The sequence below is a fragment of the Hippopotamus amphibius genome, chromosome 1, assembly GCF_030028045.1.
Source record: "Hippopotamus amphibius kiboko isolate mHipAmp2 chromosome 1, mHipAmp2.hap2, whole genome shotgun sequence".
Lineage (NCBI taxonomy): Eukaryota > Metazoa > Chordata > Mammalia > Artiodactyla > Hippopotamidae > Hippopotamus > Hippopotamus amphibius.
In genome coordinates this window covers 26,138,419-26,165,753 of record NC_080186.1, presented here as the reverse complement: position 1 = coordinate 26,165,753, position 27,335 = coordinate 26,138,419, and the positions used below count along the sequence as shown (strand labels likewise).

The following is a 27,335-nucleotide window of genomic DNA, read 5'->3' as shown; positions in this document are numbered from 1 at the left end:
CTTTGGAGGAAACAAATAAAATCCTAAATTCTACCTATCGAAGGAGATAAGTCATTTACTGAAATAACTATGAGGTATAGGTATCATTGTTACTCCCACTTTAAAGATGATGACACAGAGGTCCAGAGAGGTCCAGGGACTTGCCCCGCCTCCCACAGGAGGACAGGGATGGGGAGGATTTGATTTATGGCACTCAGGACAGTATGAGACAAGGCACAAACTTCCATACAGGGGACATCGGACAGTAAAGACTGCTTGGATCAAAGAAATAATGAAAACAGAAAGGTTAGTTTATGTTGTAAGAAGATCTTGAGTGCCAGGATCTTTGGACAACCACAGACAAAGGAGAGTCCCTGATGGCTTTTAATCAGGGATCAGATCTGTGCACTAGGAAGATTAATTTGCTATCTATCTGCAAGGCAGATTATAGAGAGAAGAAACTGGAATCAGACCAGTTAGAAAGCTATTACAACACTTTGAATAAAAGGAATTTGATCTAGGATAATGCCAGAGTTAAATGGTGGTGGTCGCTTTTTATTAATCTTGAAAGGTTAAGGATGTACACTCCCCTCAAAATACCCTGGGGTCTTTGATTTGTGAACTCATCTAAGCTTTCATGAACTTTCTTTCCAGCCTTTGCATATGCTAGCGTCATTTGTTCTAAAACAATGGCCTTCAGTTTTCCATAAGCAGTACAGGGTCGGGGAGAGAGTGGGACAGAGAAGAGGCCCCAGGGTTGAGGGCCGGGAGGCCATTCTTGGTAAATAAATGTGTACTGTGCCTAACAATTATGCTCTATAGACCTAGAACTTTCTTCTCGAACCTTCCTTCTTCCACCTTATAAATCCTGAATTTTAAACTCTTTTCCTATGATAGCCGCCCCCATCAGATTGTATGGTCACCTAGCCCAAACATCTTGTCCCAGAGTTAAACCCCAAAGCCCTGGAAAGCAAAAGGACCTGTTTCAGGCCACACAGCCAGTGGGTAGCAGGATAGGCCTCTGACCCTCTTAGCCTCTCTGACCTGCACCATCTCCAGCTCTTAGCTCAGACCGGCAGCCCCTAGAGGGACTCTGTTCCCGGGGCAGGAATTCATGGTTTTGTGATAAGGGAGAACATTACTTGAGTCTTCAGTGATGCTGACTGTCGTTCTGCAGATCTTTTTGGCTTCTAGAGCCTAGCCAGGCACTTCATGCCATCTGCATTATCTCCCCTATGTCTTAACAAGGGTCATCTTAAAAATCCCTGACTATTGTTTGCCTGGTTAACAACCTTTGCCTGCCTGATTGTTAAATTTTAAGTAAGTAGGGTAAAATTAGGAGACAAGGCTTAGATTGGGGTCAGGGCAATTTATAGTCACCAAATGCCTGCTGGCAATTTCCATTTGGATGTTCTACCATCACCTCAAACCCCACACGTTTCTCTCAAAACCTCATCGCCATCCGTGTTTCCCTCTCTCATCATTCACTGTCATTCAGGCTACAGCCGGTGGGCCAACCATACTCCCTCTGCCTACAGCAGTCGGTCACCAAGGAGCATTTTGTTTCTCCTTAACACCTCATTTCTGTCCTCTCCTTTCCATTTGGCATTCTGCTTGGAGCTCCATGTTGGGTTGTGATGAGATAGTTGGAAACTTGCTTGTAGACAAATAGACAAAATTCAAGGAAGAAGGTATTTCCCCTAACTCTACTTACTTTGCACCTCTGTCACAGGATCCTTTTTAAATGTTAGCTCAGGACCCAGAATTTGCATTCCCCTCATTGACTGGGAGCCTCTGGTTGTAAAAATCCATCTGTGAGCTTCCAGCTGTGGCCCTCTGTGCGTTTGCCGGGCACAGCCTCTCTCTGCTGGCCCTCCAGCTGTGGGAGCCTCTGCGGAGGACGGATTTTAGGCAGGACAGGTTCAGCTGAGCGGCCCTCATACCAAGCTGGCCTGGATGCCACTCGACAGAGAGTGAGCGACGAGAGGACAATCGATCTCTGAGCTGAATTTCCTGAACTGAATTTCCAGAACATGCCTTACTGTCTATAAGGCATGAGCTGGACACTGGAAGGATGACTGAGAAGTATAAGAATCCTCACCTCAAAGAGCCAGCCTGGTTAAAATGGAAGAAGAAAGGACAAGCAGCAAACAGCAACGCATGAATTCCAGTTCAGGATAATACATTTATTTATGTAGCCCCATGTATATTTGGTATCATGCGAGGTTCTGGATAAAGAGATACGTGATAGTTTCTGATCACAAGTGGTTCATGATCTAGAAGGGGAGATAGCTAAGAAAATTACAATCCATTTCGATACATGTCATTACGGTAGACGTGAGTCCAGGATACTCAGAACCCAAGCCAAGACTGAAATAATAATTTTAATTATATGATTGAATATATGAATTAAATGATTGACCATGACCACGTGCCAGGCACTGTGCTGGGCACATTATGTCATTTTTCTCTCATTTTATTCACATAGCTTTTTTCCTCTTCCATCCTTACAACTTTCTGGGCAAGAACTGTTTTTGTTTCTGGTGTTCAGACAAGGCAGCTGAGGCCTGGTGAGGTTAAGCAGCTAACCCAAGGTCCCCCACTAGGTAGCAGAAGGAACCAGCGGTCCAACCCAGGCTACCTCCTGCCAGAGCTTGAGGACCGTGTGGGCCACTGGCACTCCCTGGAGGGGGCCCAGCCTGAGCAGAGCTTGGAGGGTGAATAAGATCCAGCCTTACAGCTCTGGGCTGGGTGATGGGAGGCTGCACCTGTTGCAGGCAGGGAGAAAAGCGAGTGAAGGGCATGGAAGAGAGAGAATAGAACACCCTGCAGAATCCAGTGTTTCTCTCAATAGCTGGAATGGTCAAAGAAGGCTTAACAGAGGAGGTGAGCTTTGCATTGGGCTTTGAGGGACAGCCAAGGTCCCAATGTTTCAGTATAGGAAGAAAGCAAGAAAACAGAAAGAAAAGGTCAGGCCATGGCAATGGTCAGGCCAGTCTCTAGGTGAAAGAGGAAAGAGACGAAAGCAAGAACATTAAGTTTGGGAAGCCTTCTTTATGTGGATGTGGGCGGGGGCGCAGTAGAAGACGAGGCCAAGCCACGCCGCCTAACCTGGCCTCTCCCCTTCAGCCTATGCTCAGCTGCAGCCACACCAGCTCCTCTCCCAGCCGTCCTCAAAGCACCTGCAACCCCAGTTTGTGATCCAGCAGCAGCAGCAGCAACCAGCACAGCAGCAGCCGCAGCCCCAGCCATCACGGCTGGTGGTCCAAGACCCGTCCCACCCCCAGCTGGCCTCGGTCCCTCCGAGCCTGGCCCTGCAACCCAGCCCCGAAGCCCATGCCATGCCGCTAGGCCCAGTCTCATCCGCCTTGCCTCTCCAGTGCCCCGCTGCCAATCTGCACAAGCCTGGCAGCGCTCAGCCGTGTCACCCTCCCACGCCAGATGCTGGGCCTCACAATGGATACCCCGAGGGCCTGTCCCACACGCCTCAGCGCAGGTTCCAGCACGCCTCGGCTGTCATCTTACAACTACAGCCTGCTTCACCAGTGGTGAGTAAGCTCATCCCAAGGTCCAGGGAACAAAGAGGGAGCACACAGCTCAGGCAGTCCCACGGTCCCCATTTGGATGTGTGTCTGGGTGGGCTAATTGTTGAAGTCCTCTCTGAGTATTCCAGGAAAGAACAGGGGCCTCTCCCTAATTTGGAGCTGGCTGAATCTAAATGTCCTTGCCTTCTACCCAAGCTCCACGGAAACAGGGGACAGGTCCAGGAATGTAGAGGCAATTCACAAGAAGATCATCTCTGTCCTGTCCTTTAACAGCCCCAGCAGTGCACCCCCGATGACTGGAAGGAAGTGGTACCTGGGGAGAAGAGTGGGCCCGAGACCCGGTCTGGCCCATCACCGCATCAGCAAGCCATCGTCACCGCCATGCCAGGTGGCCTGCCTGTACCCAAGAGCCCGAACATCCAGCAGTCCCCAGCTCACGGTATGAAGTGTAGCGGGGCCCTCGGGGGAGGGGAGAGCATTGGTCTTCCTTGCCACCTCCTGGCACATTTCACTTGGGCATCTAGAATGGGAAGGAAACTACTACAAACCCCAAGAGGCAAGAAAGAAGCTGGGTAAGTGCAAACAGAGAGGGGGCTGAGAAGACAAAGCAAGGATAAAGAATGGGGACCCAGAGGATATAAAAGGATGGAAAAAGAAAGGAACTGAAAGTTCTGGATGAGGCCTGCCTGTCATTGCTGTCAGATGTATCCACATAGCCATGTGCCAGGTTGAGGGCTCACCCAGGGGTCCAGCCGTCTCAGTCCTCTGCTCTGCTTGGTATGAGAGGGCTTTCTTGAAGTTGGTAACATGACACAGTGGCTGCATAGCGCAAAGGTGAGGGAGATGCCTCAGGGGAGCTAGGAGGGGATTCAGGGTGGGTTCAGCTCATGGAAAGCATCTTTGAAGGAACGGTGCTCAGCTCTGGGATCCCCACCTTCTGCCTGTGAGTGCTCAGGGACAGTGGGCTTCTCCAAGACTTGGGTTTTCGGAGACTCTGCCGATCCCTCTACCCTGACAGGAGAGTCACAGCAGTACCTGTGCCTTTGCAGTGATCCCTTCGCTTTCCTTTCCTTCTCTGCCAGCGTGCACGGCAATCTTGGCCCGGATCTCAGTAACATTCTGGGCCGTGGGCCACCTACAACTCAGGGAGGCAGTTCCACCACTGGACTAAATGTGTGCTGGGAGTGGGGCTGGGGAGAGCCAAGAGAAAAGGGGTTTGGAAATGGAAGAAGGAGAGATGAGAAGAAAAGTACTTTGGGACAATGTAGTTACAAATGTCCTATAAGGAATGGAGGGTGGGATCAAGGAAAAGGAAAGCAAAGGAATATGGAGAAAGAATGTTAGAAGATTGAAAAGACAGCAAGGAGGTGCGTGGTCTCTTGGCAAACTTGCCATGATGAGGAGTTCACCATTTTGAAAAGTAGCCCATTCTGTTGTAGGATTGCTCTAATTAGAAAGTTGCTCTTCAAATTAAGCCAAAATCTGCTCTCCTGGCACTCCCACCACTGGCTGTGATTCTGTCTTGTGGATTGTAACAGAGTCCATCTCCTACAGAGTGTGTAGACAGTCATCATGTCTCTTTCCTCTCCCCCACCCCCCCCCATTAAAAAAAAGAGAAAATCTCTAGGCTAACTATCTGAGGTTTATTTCATTTTTTACCTATTGCATATCCAGACCTCCCGTTCCCACCATGCTGACCATTCTTGTCTAGCCACATTCCACTTTTCCACTAATTCTTTTAACGTGTGACCCCCAAATGAAGCATGTTAATTCCAAGTATAAAAAGCTGCTAGTTACCCTAGATTGGCAGCTGGACCTAGTTTTATAAGCCCTTTAAGGAGCAGAGATCTGCGCGGTATAGTAGAGAGGAACTAAAATTTGTTGAACACCTATGGCCTAGTTCTGTTCTGTTTTCCTTTACTCACTCATGATAACGCTGAGAGATAAATATTATTGTCCCTGTTATTTAGAGGAGGAAACGAAAGCTGGAAGAGGCTCCAGGTCACACAGCTATGAAAGGGCAGCACCATGATGCTGGCTCCCAGGGTAATTGCCTCACCTGCCTTCATCAGGACATTGCACCTATGGCCCCACGTTAATTCCCCGACCCAGGGGAATGATACCCTTGGTTCACAGAGCACTGTGTCACCTGAATTCCAGAGGGGTTGGGTTTGGTTTTTGTTTCTGCAGTTTCTTTTTACACGGACTGCTATCACTTCAGGTCTCCTCCATCTCAAACTTGCGCAATTTATATTGTGAGCCAACATATGACTAATTACATCTGTTAAATGTTATCTTGTGAATTTAGCCCACAGTTCCAGGCTAGCCGGAAAATGAGAATAGTTAACAGCTAACATTTGATGAGTGCTCTGTGCCAGCGTTACGTGCATTTCCTCATTTAATCCTGACAGTAACCCTCTGAAGCAGGAACTTTTATCACGCCCATTTTAAAGATAAGAAAACTAAGGCACAGAGAGGATAAGTGATGGGGCAGGAATGTTTTATATCTGAATTTTGTCACTCATACTAACTCCTCTGCTTCACTTTGCCACCTGTAAATTATATAGCATGTTTTCTTTGTCTTTAACCAATTTGCTGATAGAAATATTGACTAGGACCCGACTGAAGACACATGCCCTGTCCGCAGGTTGGTGATAATCAACAGTCTTTGTTCAAGTATTTGTTATCCAGCAACCTCTGAATGAACTGACATTTGCCTACCTTTATTTGTCTTGTCTATAAAGCTTTCAAAAATCTCTTTCTGAAATCTAATTGAGATGATACACACATAACAAAGGTTCTATCTCATGAGAAAAGTAAGTTTTGCACAGTGGAAACAGTTATCAACCACCCAAGATTTAAATATCCATTCTGTATACTTTTGAATGCCTTCTCCGTGCAAAGCACTGTGGGATGGGAAATAATACTAGAGAGATAAGGTCTGTACCCTACCTTCAAGTAGCTTAAGTTCCTCTGGGAAACAGGAGAGAGGCACAGGAAAAAAAGAACAATAAAAACTAAGATATGATCAATGCCATAGAAAGATTATGGGTAAGTGCTTTAAAAGGTAAGAGAGAAAAGTTACTGTCAAGTAGAGATTATCAGGGTAGATTGCAGTGGCATTATTCTCGAGCGAGGGTTGGCAAACTCCATCCTAAAGGCCAAATTCATCACATTACCAGCTTCTGTACAGTCCACAAGCTAATAATGGTTTTTACATTAAAAAATTTTTTTTGACTCAAAAAAAGAATAATATTTTGTGATACATGAAAATTATATGAAATCCAAATTTCTGTGTCCATAAATAAAGTTTTATTGGAACACAACCACATTCATTCATGTAGTGTTGTCTGTGGTTGCTTTCCTGCTGCAGCAGCAGAGCTGAGTAGGTGCAACAGAGACCACGTGGCCTGCCAAGTCCCAAATATTTACTATTTGGTCTCTTATAGAAAAAGTTTGCCAGCCACTGTTCTTGAGTCCTTGAAGGATAGGTAGGACCTGGACATGTGGAGTTGCAGAGAGGGCATTCCAGAAGGGACTAGTGAAGTAAAGGAAGGGAGGCAGGCGTGGGGGCATGTTTGGGGAATAGAGAAGCTGAGCATTCAAAGAACAAAATGTAAGTGTAAGAAATGCAAAGGCAGAAAGGGGGACGAAATGTGAACATTAATGAAAGACGGCTTTGAAAATTTGAAAAATAGTTCGGGCAGGGGCAGGTAGGGAACGAGGGAAAGAGAAAGCGAAGTAAACTATCAGGGAATATAAAATACATGTAAAATGTGGAAACAAAGAAAAAGGAATGAGGCCTGAGGGGAAAGGGATGGGGATATGAATGCTAAAAAAGGTAGGAATATGAGAAAATGTTGGAAATAGAAGTCAAGCATGGAGAGAGAAATTCGGGTCATCTATTCCGCATAAAGCTGGGGGTGGGGGGCAGTGGGACTTGTGAGTCTCACGAGCTCTAGTATATGTACTGAATGAAGGTGTTTCCCCACGACAATTCAGTTTAAACCAGCGTGGTTTAGGAAGAGAAGTAACATTTATTGGGCTCCAACTGTGTGCTCGGCACTGCAGGCAATTTGTATCAGTGCCCTCAGTTAAGCTGCACAGTAAGCCTAAAGAGAAGGCATTATCCCCGTTGATGGAGGTGTAACTGGGTCACTTTGGTCATTACTTAACCTCTGTGATCCTCAGCTCCCAGTGGGGAGGATAACGTCTACCTGTGGGGTTACTGTGAACACTGAGAGGACAGTGAGTGCGTGTAGGGCCTGACACATACTAAGCAGTTACTGCTAGTCGTTATTCTTCCTGCCTCTGACCTGGCCCGGCGGGAGTCACAGTCCACCACCGCAGGGCCGAGAGCGGACGTCCGCGCGGCACAGCGCGCCGCCCGCCTCCCTAAACCGAAGCCAGACGTCCCTAAGCGGCCGCCGGCCTCCCTGCGCCTTTCGGAGGGCGAGGGGCGGGGCCGGCGCGACCGCACAAAGGAAGCGCGAGGCCCGGCTTCCGCGGCGACGCCCCGCCCCGGAGGCCCCGCCCCGCGGCCCAGGCCCCGCCCCGCGCCTCGCCCCGCCCCCGGCGGAGGCGGCCGCGGGAGCCCTGTCGGGACGCGCCGCATTGTCTCCGCGGCGGCCGCAGCCCTCGAGCGCCCGCCGCGCGCGCGCAATCCGCCGCCGCCCGCACCCCCGCCCCGGCCTCGCGCCCCCGCCGCCCTTTGTGGACGCCGGCCCGGCCGGTGCGGTCGGATGCGCCGCGGCAGCCCCGGGCCCCGGCTCGGAGGCTCCCGGCGGAGAGGAGGCGGCCCGCCCGGGCCCGGGACCCCGCGCGAGGCGGCGCCCGGCCGAGGGGTTGCGTAGGCCCCGCCCGGCCAGGCCCAGCCGGGCCCCGGACAGGTCAGTGCCCGTGGCGGGGGAGGGGTTCTCGCCAAGAGGGGTACCGCGGCCCGCGCTTGTCGCACTGGACACCGGGCACCGCCCTCCGGTGCCACTCCAGGCCCGAGCCTACTCGGCTGCCAGGCCGTGCCAGCCCGCGACTCTCGCCCTCCCGGCGCCGGGGAGGTGTCCTGCGCCTCCCGCTTCGTCGGGGACCCTGCCGGCCCCACACTCCCCCGGCAGCCGCCGTGTCACCTTCGGCGTGCCAAACGCTTCCGTGTGTCCCCGCACATCGCCCCCCCACCCCCACCCGGCCTCGGTCCTCCGGGGCGGCGCTTTACCGGGGATGGACGGTCCGCTCAGGGCCAGGGCTGTTGGCATCCTCTGTGTTCTCTGGGTAGGGGACTGCCTATCTTGGAGGGCCTGCGGCTTCGCTGGAGAGTTTTGTTTTTAACCTAGTTCGGTCTCACGAGGCTTTTAATTGGATGGAAAGGGACAAGCTGTTCTGTGTCTGTGCTCTCTTCCATTTTTAGAAGAGCGTTTTCACTCCTTCCCATGCCAAATGAAGGCATGTTGTATTGTTGATTCTTTACATTAAAATCGGGGCTTGTGAGATTCTCTATTTAAATTGAAGTCCACAGGGAAATAATTTGCCCAAGATTAGGTTGCAAACTAATGGTGAACCCTACAGTGTGAACTCCTAGTCCCTGACTCCTGTGTTGTTGGATACCAGTTTGTGCCAGTGATACCCCCGCCATCCCAGTCCTCACTATCCCTCCCCCAGGGCCGCTTTTTGGGCCTGAACAGATTTCACTGACACACTTTCAGTTCTGATCAATTTTCCTTTCCTTCCTGCTCCATACCTAGAATGTTGACCTTCCTCCCCTGCTGTCTACAGAGGCACACTCTCTTATTCTTTTTCCTGCTTAACAAATCCGTGACAGCTTTCCCCTTAGATACCTCCCATCTTAGATCTTTAATCCCCTTCCATTAGCATATTGGACCCAGAGGATCCCTTGTTGTGAAATAAGCTACCGACCTAAATCCACCATATGTCCCCTATTTTTCTAGGACAACCCCAATTTTAAAATATTCTATCCCATTGTCTATCAACCAAGTGATTCGATTTTTGGTTTAGAAAATAATGTCATTTTAACCATATCAGGCCTTGCTGTCCTGGCCTTTTCCAGCCATTTGGCTCTGGGGCATAACTGGGTAATCCAATTATCATTCACCTGGGATTTTTCATCCCCCGCCCCCGAGTCAACCCAAATGTTGGAACTGCTAGGATTTCTAGATGAGTCTGAAAATTGCAGGCTAATGAGGCAAGGAAATTCCTTCTTGCTCCTATATGTCTGCCCCCACTGCCCCCCCCCCCCATTTTTTATTCTGGTACAGGGTCTCAGACCTGTGGCAGCATCTATTGATTAAGGGCTTAAGTTGAGGTCACATGGGATGTAGGGCTTCATATCATTTTGGCTCTAGAATAGAAAGAAAGAAATGTACTGTGTTGGTTAGAGGGCAGAAGATTCTGTCTTGGATCTTAAGATACTTACACAACTAAGTAGTTTTGGTTCCACTCAGTTAGATTTCACACACCCTCATTAGGCTCCTGCCTCATGTAAAACATTGTCCTAGGCACTGCGGAGAGTATAAAAGTGATTTTCCCACTTAGTCCCCAACATCTGGATCTAACATGTGGAAATAGCCACACGTTTGAATCAGCTGATACACGGTTTCCCACTGTTTCTGTACCTTAGTTCCAGTCCCTGCAAGGCAGGAACCAGAGCTTCTGGCTTGGCTCCTTCACAAGGGCTGGCTTCTTTCACAGAGGGCCCAGCAGATGGGTAGTGGTGCTTGTGTGGCACCTGCCCTTTCCCGGCACTCTTACCACGTGAGCTCTGCCTCTCAGCCCACCCAAGATCTGTTTCCAGGCTTGTCCATACACATTGGGAAGAATAGATGCCTTTTTTCTCTAGAGTTAATCTTGCCACTTTTCTGTTGTTCTTGAGTTGGTTGCTCAGTTGTCCAGCTGCATATTTGTGAGCTGTAGCTTCTGTTTTCATCGCCTTCTCCTCCCCCTACCCCTTTTAAGCTGTTGTTTTTTAATAGGTGGCATGTAGATATGTAATGAATGTTGGTATTTTATCATGGCACACACCTCCCAGCCCTGTCCACTTCTCTTCCAGATCCTGGCTTAATTTCTAATTTACCTGTGTCAGATGCACTCAGTATATATTATTTCCACTTCCCTCAAAGTAAGAAGGACACTCCAGCTCTTGTTCCTTCTGTCCCAGTAATGATTCCCCTAGCTGTAGGTCTCTTCAGCCGTTACTCCTCTGCATTTCAGTGGAGGATAACCTTTTAGGAGGGTGTTGTTACACTTCTCCAGGTATACCTCCTGTGACACTGACTTTCTAGTCTAAGCTGATTGATCCTGAGACTTCTCTTACTGCTACCAAGGCCCCTTCCCCCATCTATGACCACGTGCCTGTGACTTGCTCTGGCTCAGCCCCAGAATCCACTCTTTTTCAGACCGCATCCTTTTTCCTGCCTTACTCACTTCCTGTCTCAGATACTTTGGATCCTTTGGATATTTCAGTGGGAGAGGGAATAATAGGAGTAAGTAGATAGATGATTTTATAAAATTGAACCGTTCTTGCCTCTGGTCTTGCGTGCTCTAACTTAGGCCATCCCCTCCCTAGGTTTTCTTGTTTTAGGGGGAAAAATGGCTACTATCTTAGAATTAAGAACCTTTACCTGAGTTTTTGAGTGTCTCTTATCTCTGTTTTTTCCTGTTGTGAATGTGTGAAGAGGATGATTCAACCGCCTTAGACTCTTCCTCTAAGTCTCTGTCCTCCTTCGGGCTTCACACTAGGCCTTCAGTAACTATTTGCCGAATTAAGTTCATCTCCTTCCTATCAAAGTCCTTCATTTTCAGCTAGCATGGATCAGTAAGCCAACATAAAATTCAGAGTGAAAACACTAGGGACTAGGAAGGTGGCTCCAGTTCTGGTAGCGCTGCTGCATGTTAGTGTGACACTCACCGAGGGTTTTTCCTCCTCTTGGTCAGTCCAAGTGTATATTAAAGTCCCCCCAGCTATGCAGTGCCATTTACTCTCCAGACAGATCTGGTCCCATCCTGAAAAAGATTCTCTCCTGAAAATATACATCTACTTGAGTGGGGAGTAGGGAAACAAGATACCTTAAAAGCATGGCTTCTCTTTTATCCCCTTCCTTTTGTGCCGTTTTGCAATTGGAAGATAAAGATGATGATTTTCTGTGGTCAGGAGGAATCTCGCAAAAGTGATTGTAGAGTTGCTTTTGTGTTTTCCACCCCCGTGGAAAAGCAGGGTGAGGACTGGCTGCCTTATGCAATCTACTCTCATGAGGCCTTTGTACCAGTAACAGAAATGACTCTGCAGTGACCTAGCACCCTGTCTGATGGAAATCAAAGCTGGGACTGCCCCTCAAGGTAGAGGTATGAACATATACAGATTTATGTTTTCAGTGTTTTTATGGCATGCTTTAAACTACAGTGTGAGTCAGCAGTTAAAAAGACTCTGTTTGAGTATGTATTCTGTTAAAAATGTTCAAAGTGGGCCTGTTTAAGACAACTTGAATTACTTATCACGATTCAAATAGATGCAGGTTTCATTTTAAGCATTGACTTATTTAAAAATTTCAGTTTGAATTTAGCTACATCAGAACACTGGTTTGATACTTGCGAAGAAACTCAGAGACAAACCATCTTTAATTCAATTTTGTGACATTTTGGGAATCGTTAGGAAAATAACCAACCATTAGTTTATCCAAGACAATAGCCTTACAGATTCAGGGCTTTTTACCCCATCAGTAACAAAAGTGAATACAATCAACATGTTCAAGACATGGGCATTTTTTTTCCCCCTCTGAGCAGCATGTGGGATCTTAGTTCCCCAACCAGGGATCGAACCTTTGCCCCCTACATTGGAAGTGAGGACTCTCAACCACTGGACTGCCAGGGAGGTCCCAGAATGGGCTCTTTATAGTTAATCAAGTTATACAATTAAGAATGATTTGTTTTTGAAGATATAAAGTATAATAATTTAAATAATAAATATTGCTGTGTGATTCATTGTAAGACTATCTAGGCCAACATAATAAAATTAATGGCTTTTTTTTCCTTCCCCTTCCAAATTATTTATACTTAGTGAAAAGGGATATGCTTTCCTATATTTTAAGTTTCCAAATGATCTTTTTAGTTAAGTCCAAAAGAGAACATTCTTTCTACATCTGCCAGAGAAATGATCGCTATGAGATGGGGATTGCCAGTGTCCTAAGAGGAATCCAGATGTTGAAGAGGGTCCCAGTTTGGGATTAGACTTTCTTGAAAGCAAAAACCTGTTTCTTGGATGATTTTCTTCTTAGCTGTGAAATTTGTCATAGCTTCTCTTAAGAAAAGATGACTGTTAGCTGCCATGTCATAACCCACTCTCCTTCAGTAGATTAGGAAGAGCAGGCCTGATGCTGAATATTGAAACTGTTGGCAAGAAAATGAGAGTTCATGACTGCTGGGAGTTATTTTTAAAGCTCTAGTTGCACGGCTATTATGTCTCAAATACTGTATAATTATTCCTAGTTACTGATATCTTTAGCATATTTGAAACCATCCATATGTGACCTAAATCCACACAGCTATATTAAGACATTTTTTTAAACAATCAAAGCAAGTGACACTTTAAATTAAAACAAAATTAATGTGAGTCAAATACCATTTTTTAAAAAATCGATTAAGTCCACATTTCCAGGCCTCCAGTAATCAGTATTAATCTCTTCTGTCAGCTGATTGACAGCAAAGTAGGGTGATTGAAAACTTAGACAATGGTTATTGAAGGAAGGGGGAGTGTTTTCTAAGGGCAGAAATGATCAAGAAGATGGATTTGCAAGATAAGTATTATCTTTCCCATTATATAGACAAGGACAACTGAGGCTTGGCTTTCTCCAGCATGCGTGCTCGCTCTCTCACGCATTTCTCTAAGAATATTAGTGCTTCTGCAGGTGGTAAATAAATAAGGCATCATATCAGGCAACATGGTAGCCTTTCCTTGTTATCAACCTGAAAATATTTAGAGAATTTTCTAAACATTTCTTGTTAGTTTTTTAACCATTGTAAATCTATTTTCCATGATTTTATTTCCAGCCTTTTAAAGTAATTTCTTTTCACAGACTAAATCATACCTCCTGGCATTACAAGAACCACTAGGAAAAGTGGTTCTTTATTTTTTCCTAAGTTTTTTCTTCTCTGGTTTCTGGGGTTGTCTTGTGTGATACCCTGGGACTCTATGAAAGAAATGCATAGGAAGGGAATCTGGCAGTTATCATGTCCTTTGGATTAACGACTGTTGAAGGTGAATTGAGACGTGTAGTCTGCCCGAAAGGGCAGCTGCGTTTCCCTTGTGTTGCAGTCATTGTCAAAGTGGAAGTAAGATTTCTTCCTGAAGCCTGGCCTCAGGAGTGCAAGGACAGGACACTGAGTAGACCGGAGCACCTGAGGAACATGAGTGTTACCTGAGTGTGGACTAGTGAAAGAACAGCTCTGCTCTGAAGCTCCAAGAGGCCAGGCTCAGTGCAAGTGAGACTGGGGCGGTTTCCTAATCTCTTGTGTCTCAGTGATGGGAGCCCTCCGATGGCCACGTCAGGCCTCTTCCACTGTGTCGTAACTGCAATATCTTATTTAATCCTTACCACACCCATATGAGACAGAGATAAGTACCCCATTTTTACAAATGAGGAAAGCGAGGCCTAGAGTAACTTGCCTGGAATTACAAACTAGAATTTAAGCTTAGGGTCTTTCTGATCCCAAAGTCTTATTAACTGCTGGGTAGCACAGCTTCTAAATGTAATCAGTGCGAGGCATTTTACATGTATAAGATAAACTCCAGTAGTCACTGTGACCCTGCAAGAGAGGCAGCATGAGCGTCATTTTTATAGATGGAGAAGCTAAGTCACAGAGCAGGTACCAAGTGCTTGAAGCTACACAGGTAATCAAAGGTGGAAGCACACTGTGAACCCAGGTCTGCCCCAGAGTCGGTGCCCTTTCACTCTGCCATTTTTCGTCTCATCTCCTGTGATCCTGATGTCTCTGGTGGAGAGCCTCTCATGTTGGTTCCAGACCTTTTGCCTTGTGAAAGCACAGCGTCTGCTGGAGAGCTCTGATGTCAGGGTATCTGGGAGCCCTCGACCGCAGGACTGGCTCCAGTAAGTAGAGCTCTTTTTGAAAACTCTCCCTGGCTCCCTGCAGCCAGCGTTAGCCATCACACGCTGACCGGCCGCAGGTGCTGCTGCCGAGTGGGACCTGGTCCCCAGCCTGGGCGGGGCAGCAGTGCCGCAGCTGTTTGGAAATCCCCCCCGGCTCCAGTCTGGAGCCACGCGGGGGCGGCTGGCTGTTCGCTCCATTGATTTCTTCCTCCAGAGCTGGGGGTGGCCGCTTGGAAAACATTCAGCTGTTTACAATTCAGCTTATGTACACTTAGCTGGGGAGTGTGGGTGAGTCAGAAGGGCTGCTCTCTCTGCCTGTGTCCTAAGAGACAGCCTAAAAGTCAGCTGTATGGTAATGGCCGCCAGGAGGGAGGAGGAGCCCTCTCCACCAGACCCAGATGCTTAAGATCCAGGAAGTCTGTCTGCTCTCCAGTCCTCTTAACCCAGACTCAACAAGGTCACTCCGCAGTGACACCAAGGCACATCTGAGGCCACCTGGCCCAGCTTCCCTTTCATTGTGCTGCCCAGCTCCCCTGCCAGGGCCTTGCGCTCCTGTGACTCGGCAGAGCGCCCCAATGGGATCCTCCTGTCACAGCCATTTCTTCCTTGCTCTGAGGGGCAGGATGGTGATGGCACCTGTGTGAGAGCCACGGCCTGCTGTGGCCCCTGCAGGCAAGGCCGTTCTATTTGTCTGACATTTCAGTCCTTAGCAGAATTGTATAAGTTACAAACATTTGCCATTGGTGCCTCCAGCCTTCTGGTTCTCAGGGGCACCCTGGGTGGGAAGGGGCCTACAGTTTTCCCATCTCTAAGAGCTCCTTTTGTGCTTGTTTTAGAAGGCACTCTTCCAAATTAGGTGGCACTCACTGCTGCCTTGATTCTAAGATGCACCCTTTTAACTATGCACCCTTTTCCTCCTCTGGAATATTGAGATGTTAGACCCAGGGCCCTTCTAACTCTAGTCCTCTGTGATCTTGTGCCCCTGATCCAAAGTGTCCACTCGCCATCCCCGACTCCTCCCACCAAACCTTCTGTCCCTAAATTGCAAGGAAAGCTGTCTGCTTCTCTAAGTGATTCACAGCCAGGTGTGAATGACCACAAGTGTATATTTGCATTTTAAAGTAGGTTGTTAACCACATGAATCTCTTTAATTGACAACTCTGTCAGGGTCCCAGGATAAAGCTGGCATTCCCCCCCCCCCACCCCCCCACCCCCCGTCTCTCTTTTCCCTTCTCTCTCAACAACTTGGTGCTTAATGAGATATCTTACCTCCCTCACTTTCAGAGAGGCACTAATTTCTTTCGGGGCCAAATATAACTGCTGAGATAGTGTAGGGTGGCTGCAGCCTTTCCAGAGGGCTCGGCCCTCGGCTGGCTGTGCTGTGTTAGCACCAGGAGCATCTGGTCTACGTCAGCTGCTCTCCGCCGGGGATGTGGCTTCCCTGGGCGTCACTGTGCAGGTGGTTCACTCAGGGTTTCTCTGGAACAAGCATTTGTTTAGGAATCCTGCTGTCACCCCTCCTGGCCACATGACTGGCCTGCTAAGCTGAGGCACAGTGAGCAGGACTTCAGAGCCAGGGGCCTGGAGAGAGTGCTCTGTGTGTTGTATAAGCGACCTTGTTTTGCCATTTGTCGAGCAGAATTTGCTGCAGGCAAATGATCCATGTTATCACCTACTTTGCTTCCGTGAATCCTTTATTAACTTCATGAGCTCTGTCTTACTTCTGCTACTGCCAAGCAAGGGTAGTTAGAAGTCTTGTAAATTAAAATACTCCTTTTTCCTCCTGCCTGGAGAAAGTGGCAGTAGCCACCGGTCACACCGGGGGTACAGGGAGAGGCTGTGCTTGCCCTTCATTTCCTCTGAAGTCAGCGCTTCCAGGCTACTTATTTTAGGGGCAAGTAGAACGACTGGCCAGGTCATCTGAAATACCCACAATAATGTTGGTACTGAACTATATTTCAGCATAACTGTTGATTTTTGCTTTATCTGTGCTTATAAAGAGCACCGTAACTCCTTCCGAAGTGGCCCAGATGGTTCGTAGCTGGGGCTAGCCCTACCTCTGTCCTCGGCAGACAGGAGAGCTCAGCCTTTCTGGACACCTACCTCCTGGCCCTGGGGACGGAGCCGTTTTTATAGGAGCCTCCAGCCTCTGCCTCTAGAGGTCATCATGCCTTTCCAGATGTGGGCATCAGTATTTCACAGGGGCCAGGGAACCCGGAGCTCAGCCTTTGGGGCCGATTTAATGCTATATCTCCCTTCTGCTGAGGAAATCCCCGCTCTAAGAGGAATGGGCTAAGGAATAGCTCTTATTTTTCTTTATGGCCAGGTACCCAGAAATGCCGCTCCTGTAAGCAGGCACCAGCCCAGCTGCTCCCTCTCAGTCGTTATCGCCTCAGAAAGTGATTTGCCAGTCTCAGCTGGTGACAGGGGGCTTTTGGAAGACTAGAGAGGTGTGTACTCTGGTCAATAGTGAAGATGGAGACTACGGGTTCCACACATTCCAGTTCAGCAACCGTTAAATGGCGGTCATGTATTGGACACTGGGTTAGCCCTGAAGTTATAGACAAGACCCAGACAGCCCCTGCCTAAAGACACCTACTTTGCCTAGCAGAGGAGGCCAGCCCTGCGGCAGATAATTTCACAAACAGGGCCACTGAGGGGTCCTTTCTATTTTACTCTAGTCTCTATAAGGGCTGTTTTGGCCAGAGTCTGTGAGACCAGATTGAGAAGCAGCCTACAGGTTGAGGCCAATGTTACATAAGGACTGTCCCAGAACACACTGCTTTGTTCATTCTGATCCAAATACTTGGCCTTTTGTGGCCAGCTTCAATTGAAGGCTAGATTCTACCTCCTCCTTCTATTCCCCCCCCCCCACCCCCCCGAAGCTTGGCTTCATTTCCCTCCCGCAGCCTCTCCTAGTCAGTGTGTCCTGGCCTCCACCTTTCAGATCCAGGTACCTAACTCTGCATAAAGGCATTTGAGACCTGTGGGAATCCTGGCAGCACTTACAGCCTCAGGACTGGTCCAGGGAGTTGAGTAAGGAAGAATTCCAAAGATAGAGAATTTCTTTGTCTCTGCCTTTCATCTGGTGTCAGGGCCAGCAGGGCAGGTTTCTGCAAGTTTAAGCTTCTTTCCCCTGAACAGGCTGCAAAGCAGTCTGGGAGAGCAGGAAGCAGATTAAATTAATCTCAGTGTGCTGAGCTTGGCAGGGGGTGAGATTGTGTATGGTCATTCCAGAAATAGCCCAAACTCCTTTGTTACTAAAGCAGATGATGAGGTATTGCCTACAAGATGACTGCAAAGCCAAATAGCTGCAAACCTCCGTAACAGTCGTAAAACATTCTCCCTCCATCCCTTGGATTCTGTCTCTCTTGTAAGCTGCCCCAGAATTATAATGGAGAGTGATAGTTTCTAATGTTGTGGTGAAGGGATTTATTAGTTTGTTCTCTTGCTTATTAATAAGATCCTTTTTTAAAAAAATTTAGATTCCCCAAAAGTCATTTTCCTCCCAGAATTAAGCATGGGCTCTGTAGCCTCTGAGCTGATGCATGTCTCTGTTTGCTACTGTATTTGGCATGAGGAAAGAATCTGACCTCAGCAGTTACCCCCCTCGTCTTGCAGTGTAAATTAGTAGGCACAGATGGGGGGGAAAGGGGTAGAAGGGCAAGGAGAAGAGTCGAACAAGGTTGGAGAGATCCCGTAAAAGGAGACAGGGTATCAGCAAATATTTGGTGATAAATATCAGTGAAAAGTGGGCAGCGGATGTGATCCCAGAATCCAGAGGAGAATGGATTAATTCCCTAGAAGTGTTATAAACTAAAACAAGGGAGTCACTCGTGGCCCTCCATCTGTGCTCTCAGTGAGGAGTACAATTGTGTTCAAAAGAAACAAAACAAAACTCTTAGCAACTGGATCTCTTGGATCGATACTTGATGTATTGCTGTTAGTATTGACTGAGTACTTGACTTTAAAAGATGCTGGCAGAAAAGACCTAGGGTGATGATGAACTTGCAGCCTTTTATGTAAGAAGTAGTTGAAGGAGCAGAAGGAATGTGGCCTGGAGGAGAGAACATATACTGGGGTCATGAGTGACATCCTTCGTGACACCAAGAGCATTTCTTGAGTGTTTTCCAGTGTGCTAGCATGACACTGCTATTCATTTTCTCACTTAGTCCTCATCGCAGCACTGTAGGATAGGTCTTATTACTGTCTATATTTTATAGCTGGAGAAACTGACGCTCAGAGAGATCCAGTTGAGTGATAGAGACCAGCTTCTAAGCCAGGTGTAAGCCTGTGTTGTTGTCCATTGTACAAATATGATTAACCTTGTTCTGTGTGATTTTAAGGAATAGAACCAGGATAAGTGGACAGAAATTAACAGAAGATAGATTTTTGGCTCATTATAAGGAAGAACTTATTAACTGAACGGCCCAAGTTGGGAACAAACTACTTCAGAGGCAGTGAGTTCCCTTGTCACTACAGGTATTCAAAGAAATGCCAGAAAATCACTGGGTCGGGCTATTTTAGAGAAGGGTCAAGCATTGGTAGTGGTTGAACCAGACTTTCTAATCTTGTGATTCTATAATCTGTAGTTCATTAGAGAAATCAGGGAATATTTTACTAGGCTCTAATTAGAAGGAAATAGCTGTCATCTAAAAATAGGATTTTATCTAGAAACAGCAAATGTTGGAGAGGGTGTGGAGAAAAGGGAACTCTCCTGCAGTGTTGGTGGGACTGTAAGTTGGTACAGCCACTATGGAAAACAGTTTGGAGGTTCCTTAAAAAACTACAAATAGAACTACCATATGATCCAGTAATCCCACTACTGGGCATATACCCAGAGAAAACCATAATCCCAAAAGAAACATGTACCCCAGTGTTCATTGTAGCACTAATTACAATAGCCAGGACATGGAAGCAACCTAAATGCCCATCAACAAATGAATGGATAAAGAAGATGTGGCATATATATACAATGGAATATTACTCAGCTATAAAAAGGAATGAAATGGAGCTATATGTAATGAAGTGGATAGACCTAGAGTCTGTCATACAGAGTGAAGTAAGCCAGAAAGAGAAAAACAAATACGGTATGCTAACTCATATATATGGAATCTAAAAAAAAAAAAAAAAATGGTACTGATGAACCCAGTAACAGGACAAGAATGATGCAGATGCAGAGAATGGACTAGAGGACACGGGGTTGGGGGAGTGGGGGGTGAAGGGGAAGCTGGAATGAAGTGAGAGAGTAGCATAGACATATATATACTACCAACTGTAAAATAGATAGCTAGTGGGAAGTTGCTGTATAACAAAGGGAGAGCAACTCGATGATGGGTGATGCCCTAGAGGGCCAGGACAGGGAGGGTGGGGGGGTGTTGCGGGAGGGAGGGGATATGGGGATATGTGTATAAATACAGCTGATTCACTTTGGTGTACCTCATAAGCTGGTACAAGAGTGTAAAGCAATTATATTGCAATAAAGAGCTTAAAAAATTTTTTTTAAAATAGGATTTAACTTACATAGTAAGCTTTCCATTTTAACAATATTTATTATTTTAAATAAAATAAAGATTTGTTTCTTTGCATATTTAAAATATTTTAAAATATAAAAGTAGCAAAAATGTAATTATGTAAATACAGACAAATATTTAAAATTTAAAGGCAAAAAAACTTAATTTGATTGATTGTGTAATTAACTCAGTCCTCCTAGTTATTCATGGGTTGTTCAGGAAAGATTTTTTTTTTTTACTTTGCAAACACCTTTACAGTTCAGAAAAATTGATTCCAAAGGAGAAATTTTCCCTCCCTATAGAAAATTCAAAACTGTCAAAAAATTTTTTTCAAAGAACTGTAAACACTTAAAGGAATTTTTTAACTTGCTGGTGTGACAGTCTCAAAAAAATTAATTTTTTATTTTTTTTATTTTTTTGGGGGGTACACCAAGTTCAATCATCTGTTTTTATACACATATCCCCGTATTCCCTCCCTTCCTTGACTCCCCCCCCTCGAGTCCCCCCCACCCTCCCCGCCCCAGTCCTCTAAGGCATCTTCCATCCTCGAGTTGGACTCCCTTTGTTATACAACAACTTCCCACTGACTATTTTACAGTTGGTAGTATATATATGTCTGTGCTACTCTCTCGCTTCGTCTCAGTTTCCCCTTCACCCCCCTCCCCCTCCCATACCTCGAGTTCTCCAGTCCATTCTCTGTATCTGCATCCTTGTTCTTCTCACTGAGTTCATCAGTATCATTTTTAGATTCCGTATATGTGAGTTAGCATACAATATTTGTCCTTCTCTTTCTGACTTACTTCACTCTGTATGACAGATTATAGTTCTATCCACCTCATTACATATAGCTCCATCTCATCCCTTTTTATAGCTGAGTAATATTCCATTGTGTATATATGCCACATCTTTAATTTTTAAAAGATCTCATGAATCACATCTCTTAGGTAATTCTTGCTCAGCTCTGAAATTTATTATAGTTGAATTATAGAGGTCTGGGTACTGAAGGCATGTGTCATGACCAACTCTTTTTTTTTTTTTTTTTAAAGAACTTTTATTGAGATACAATTGACATACAATAAACTGCATATATTTAAAGTGTACAGTTTGATGTTTTTTTCTTAGTAGTGTATATAGGCCAACTCTTTTTTAACAAAAAAGATTTATCCCGGTTTATGGCACATTAGGACTACTAGTAAGAAAATGAGCCAGTTATAAACCTTTTCTAAAATGAGTTTCTTTTGATTTCTCCATGCTGCGTAATTAGGCATTGTGAATTCCTGTTCTGTGGTGGGATTTTTAGATCTTTAACATAAATAAGAACATCTTCATATAAATTTTGTGCAACAATTAATAAATATACTGAAACTGTTTTTAAAGTGTGTAACACATACATGCACACTGGGTTTTGCTTACTGGCACTAGGCTTGTTGCAATAAAGAAGTGGCCTTTCTTTCTTTCTTTCTTTTTCTTTTTTTAGAAATTTCCAGATTAAAGGCAACCTCAGCTCAAACAGGCAGTAGTGGTAGAGAATGGCCTTGGGAAGGGGTGGGGAGAGTTACAGAAGTGAAGAGATGAAAGTTGCTTCTAAACAACTGTTTGAAGCGGAGAAGAGGAGGTCGCTTGTGGTGTGGTTCTGTGAGGCACCTCGTCACACTTTCTGGAGCTCTCTGTCAGGCCTTTCAGAGAATGGCCAGCCGGCCCATGGAGAGGAGAACTTAAGCAAGGCTGCCCATGGAGGGAGAGAGTCTGTGGTTGGCTGAGGATCAGATTGGATATGGAGCTGAGAACTGGACAAGAAGCTTCACTGGGAGCACAAGACCTGTAGAAACAGCATAGAAAACCTCAGCTCTGCCTAGTGGCTTCCTTGGTAGAGAGAGAGAATATGCACATATCTTAATGCAGTGATCCCAAATAAACAGTCTCTGAACAGGCAGATCTGTGTCATGTTTACTTGGGGTTTAGTACTTTGACATTTCACAGCACACTTAGAATCTGACTCTTCCCCAAGGAACCTCATAGAAGTTTCGTTTAACCTCTCTCCCCGAAACCCTGTCATGCCCCAAGCCCTATACCTAGTTCAGCTTTTCATCCTGGTTTTAGACGTCATCTTAAATATGTTTTCTCCCTTGAGCTGAATGTTAACATGTTTGTCCAGATCAATATTGACCAAGGTCTTAACTCCTCAGAGGCAGAATTCTTGCCTATTTAACCTGGTTGAACTATTCTTAGCACAGTTGAAAAACTAAGAAACACTGTTGGCTGATGAGCTGCATAGTCTCACTTGGTAGTGTGTCCACTGAAACGGTACCACTTTTGAATGGGTCATTGAGGGAGGGGACGCTTGGCTTGCATCGTCGGGCAGTGTTGAGTCCCTGCTCTCCTTCTACTGGCCTAGACCTGGTTCTGACCTCCCCTGCTTGTGTTTTCCTGCTTTCCCTTGTCCAGAGACAGGGCAGGGCATTGTTCATGCACTGACCGACCTCAGCAGTCCCGGCATGACCTCAGGGAACGGAAACTCTGCCTCCAGCATCACCGGCACTGCCCCCCAGAATGGTGAGAATAAACCACCACAGGCCATTGTGAAACCCCAAATCCTGACGCATGTTATCGAAGGGTTTGTGATCCAGGAGGGGGCGGAGCCTTTCCCGGTACGGACTACTTCTTTTCCCCTCTTTTTTTTTTTTTTTGTTTTTTTGTTTTTTTTTTGTTTGTTTTTTTTAAATAAGTATACTTTGGATGTGTATTAGAATATTTTTACATTTCCATGTAAAATTTCTGAAAATGGGCAAAATGTGAAAACTTTGTTCTTTCCTTGCTAATTTTCCCCCAAAGGAGTGTCAGAGCCATTTTCTTTCTAGGATTGAGCTCCTTCCTCAGGTCCAGAGGGGTCTGTGATTAAGAATAATTGGCAAGACCCCTTGGTTAGATGTTTCCCCACAGACTCAGCTGTGTCCCTGCCTGGTGAAGTGCGAACCCCTTGGTTAGAAGGGAGTTCACATTGGGGTGTTTGGTGCAGGATGAATGACTTCAGGAGATGAGACCTTGTTCAGGTTTGAATGCCAAAACCCCTGAATGGCAATACTTTGGCCGGTTAGAGAGCTAAAGGAACCTGTGTAGAAGAGAATTCTCAAGACCTGTCTGAGTGGAAGATAAGTAAACAGAGTTATAGCCTGAAGCCTCTTTTCTGGGGACAGAGCCTTGAAAGGGGAGTGAATGAGAGTAAGAGGCACTTCAGCAAGGGGGTACTTCATCAGGTGTCTCTAATTAAAGCATAAGACCAAGAGAAAATATAGACAAATCAAGAAAATGGCTTATCAGAACACAGCACCCAGGGCCAGTGCTACACAGCATGAACTGGTGAAAGAGGTGGCCTCTCTGCAGGTGGAGGAGCCCAGAGCCAGGTGCACTCCAGTCTCCCTCATGATAAAATTAACTGGCTGTTAGAGACAAAGCATCTTCGTGGGAGGCGCTGCTTCTTTGGACCCATGGGTGGCTTCAACAGTCAGCTGAAGCCTCTAAGCCTGATGAACCAAGATGGGTAGACTGCCCTTCTAAAATGCCAGAAGACAAAATTGCTGAGACAGGTTCTTGTCCTCTTTCCCTCTGGAGGTCAAGGCCTGTGGCACCTTAGCTATAAGTAGCTCAAGCCCTGTCACATCCCTTCCCTCATTAGACTAGGTCCTCCCTTTGGCCTCCTGGAGAGACATCAGAACCCAGCTGATCTCCCAGGGTAGATGCAGATTAGATAGCAGCCCTAGAGATCTGGCCACCAGGCTGCCTGGACAAAAGACAACAAAGGGAGTGAACTAAAGAGCGAGTCAGCCAGCCCGGGATCCTGGCAGCACTGAGGGCCTTTTCCTTTTCTCCTGCATGGCTGCCTGTCCCTGGGGCTTGGGTAGGGCAGTGGTAAGGCAGGGAACAGTAAGGCACCCAGGAGTGGTGCCTGGGTCTCTGTGTCTCACGTACACTCACACGCAGCCCCAGCTGTGTTCCTGCCTGCCCTGTGACATGTGAGTGCTGGGGCCTGGGCCTTGTTCTGGTGGTGCCGGAAAGCTGATCCCTGCCTCCAGCTCTGCCCCTTAGACACTTGCGAGAGTAGATATTCTCCTGACCTCCTAAGCCGTCCATTGGTCCCGGCTTGAAGCCGTTGCCATCCCCGTGCTTTGGTGGCCACTGGCATCTTGGGTCATGAGCTAAACAGCAAAACAGGCCTTGAGCAGGGTGCACCTGGGTGGTGACACAGGGGCCGGCATCTGCGTCTGGGTGCTTTGTACATGTAATTTTGATGAGGCTGGATAGCAAGGAAGCATCGCCTGCCTGACTCTCATGGCCTCCATGTCACCTTGGCCTCTAGGTGGGACGCTCGTCCCTGCTGGTGGGGAATCTCAAGAAGAAGTATGCACAGGGGTTCTTGCCTGAGAAACTTCCGCAGCAGGACCATACCACCACCACTGACTCGGAGATGGAGGAGCCCTATCTGCAAGGTAGCGCCTCACACCCTGGATGCTGGGGCTTCTAACGGGGCTGAACAGGACGTCAGCAAGGCTGGAGGGTCCTCTCCTGGGGTCCGCGTAGGGACTCTGTGCCAGGGAGTCTGTGAACATATCAGTCGACCATATGTTTCCCCCAGTGCCTGCTCAGCCCTGTCCCTAGAAAACGGATAGGAGTTCCTGCCCCTGGGGAGCTGTGTGTGCCCTGCCTCTCTCCAGCCCCACTCCTGCCAGCCCCAGGATTCCACGAGCGGCCTTTCCCACACGAGTCACTGGCGAGTTGTAGGCCTGCAGGAGCAGCGCCAGGCGGCTTGTGCCCTTCTTCCACTGCCTCAGGAGACTGCACTCAGGAGGGGGGCCAGCTCGGAGGCACAGTGGCAGCCAGGCAAGGGCAGCACTTGCCACATGAGCCACCAACTATGTGGAGGCAGGCGGGGTGCCTGTGTAGGCTACAGAGCTCCTGGGCTCTGTTATCCAGGCTGGCAGCCAGCTAGACACCTCAAAACAGGGTAGGGTAACTCCAGATCAGTGGTGACAGCGTTGGAGCTTTCCTCTGGGCCGCCTGCTCTCTTCCAGGGCCATAAAGAGGGGCACTGGGTCTTCCTCACCCGTGTACTGTCTCATAGCCCTTAAAAGAAGAAACTGTCGAGTGTCAAGGGCCATCTTTGGACACCTTTGGATATTGTCCTCCGGGGGCAAAACCACAGCCCTTCCAAAAATAGCGACAAAAGCAGTTTGGCCCTCTTCAAGCTGCTGCTGCTGCTGCAGGCAGGACAAAGTAGAGAGGCCCTGGGGTGGGACTGTGGACCGTCCTGTGGGGACTACTCACTGTCGGCACTTACCGATTTTCATGCTTTTCAGAATCCAAAGAGGAGGGTACTCCCCTCAAACTCAAGTGTGAGCTCTGTGGCCGGGTGGACTTTGCCTACAAGTTCAAGCGTTCCAAGCGCTTCTGTTCCATGGCTTGTGCAAAAAGGTAAGCGTCTCAGCCCCGCTGTTGCACCCAGCCCTTCCCTTTTCTCCAGACTGCACCTTGGTACCCAGCTCCCTATTTCTGTGATCTGCTTGGAAACAGCATCCTGTCACTCATTCACCAAAGAACTCCCACGAGCAGATCAGGGCGAGTGGCCAGAGTCCAAGGGAGGGAAGCGGTGTTTAGCTTGTCCAGCCCTCCTGGGTCCCACCGGCACCCAGCCTTGGCAGCTCCCGTTTCCTGAGCGTTTCCTGAAGCCTCCACTGGGAGCTTTGCCCAGAGCCGCTGCACTGGCTACAGCTGTTTCCTTTGTGAGCTGTCACCCAGCTTGGAAGACAGATGATCACAGTCAACACCAACATTGTTTGTTGTGGGCTGGCCACGTGCACATCTCTGTGCTAGGGGTTAATATGCACTGTGTCATCTAATCTTCAGAGTGATACTGTGAGGCACGTATTGCTATCGTGCCCTTTATACACTTTAGGAGGCACCAAGGAGAAGTAATTGTGGACCTTCCTGGTGGTCCAGTGGTTAGGACTCCACGCCTCCAATGCAGGGGGCTCAGGTTCCATCCGTGGTCGGGGGAGCAAAGATTCCAGATGCTGTGCCACGTGGCCAAAAACAAACAAACAAAAAAAACAAGTAATTGTGCCTGAAGTCTTCGAGCTGGGGATTTAGACTTGTCTGACTCTAAGCTCTGTGTGCTCCTTGTGCCACGGTGTAGGAGGCTAGAGCTCCCAAAAGAGAGGAACTCTCTAGGCCCCCAGGCAGAGGTGCCCTGCAGACCAGCTAGGGTATGGCTATCCCCAGTCCTCCTTCCCCTCAGGCTGTGCCAGAGGTCCTCCTGTGGTCCTTTGTGACACTTCGCCAAGCTGCCCTCCATAAGGACCGAGGACGCTAGTTTCCTGGCACAGGTAGTATGTGGGGTAGAACATGGCAGCCCTGAGTTCTTACCGTGATCCAAGTTGTTGTGTCAAGCACTTTGCACACATGAGCTTTTGTAATTGCCAGGCCAGTTATAGAGAGTGAGTGGTCTTATCTCCAGCTCCAGACAGGCAAACAGAGGGGCTAAGTGACTTGCCCAGATTCACACTAAGTGATGACTTAGGATTGGAATGACAGACGGACTCAGATTTTGCCAATCCCTTGACTGCTCTTCCCGGGGCCGTTCGCCCTGCGAGTGCCCTAACCACTCTTGGTGCCCTGGCTCCGGCAGGTACAATGTGGGATGCACCAAACGAGTGGGCCTTTTCCACTCGGACCGGAGCAAGCTGCAGAAGGCGGGAGCCACGACCCACAACCGCCGTCGGGCCAGCAAAGCCAGTCTGCCATCACTTACCAAGGATACCAAGAAGCAGGTGAGAGGCTGGAGGGGCCTGAAGCTCGTTTTTTCAAGTCCCCACCAACATCCCTTGCTAACACGACTCGACTCGGGACGCCCACCATCCTTTCCAGCTGTTGGCGTCAGTGCTCCATCACGTTCTCCTTTCTCATGATCTGTCAGGTCCACCTTCCCCATGTCCCTTCCTAGGTCCCTTCATTTAGACCCATGAATGCTTAACTTCCCCTCTTCCGTGACCTTGCCCCGACTTCACCCCTTTCTTCCAGCTTGCCTCTGTCCTTGACTTCTGGGGCTCCCCTACCTGACCCTGTGAAGGGACAGGCTGTCCCAGGTAGCACCTGCCTTACATGGAGGGCTAGGTGAGAGGTAGCCGATACCTTTTACC

The 27,335-nt window shown here is 47.7% G+C and overlaps 1 protein-coding gene across 8 annotated transcripts in view; it reads left to right on the top strand.

Moving 5' to 3' along the window:
• Positions 1-27,335, top strand: part of PHC2 (polyhomeotic homolog 2) — a 103,115-nt gene that overhangs the window by 70,292 nt on the left and 5,488 nt on the right. For 3 of the 8 annotated variants that reach the window (XM_057704388.1, XM_057704405.1, XM_057704415.1), the window contains 7 exons: positions 3,109-3,527; positions 3,798-3,963; positions 6,127-6,171; positions 22,591-22,793; positions 24,500-24,629; positions 25,497-25,611; positions 26,825-26,966. In XM_057704388.1, the coding sequence (XP_057560371.1) occupies positions 3,109-3,527; positions 3,798-3,963; positions 6,127-6,171; positions 22,591-22,793; positions 24,500-24,629; positions 25,497-25,611; positions 26,825-26,966 (1,220 nt within the window). Of the gene's footprint in view, positions 1-3,108; positions 3,528-3,797; positions 3,964-6,126; positions 6,172-8,147; positions 8,414-14,009; positions 14,633-22,590; positions 22,794-24,499; positions 24,630-25,496; positions 25,612-26,824; positions 26,967-27,335 lie in introns of those variants that run through there. The other 5 variants (XM_057704397.1, XM_057704425.1, XM_057704433.1 and 2 more) reach the window with 4 other exon arrangements.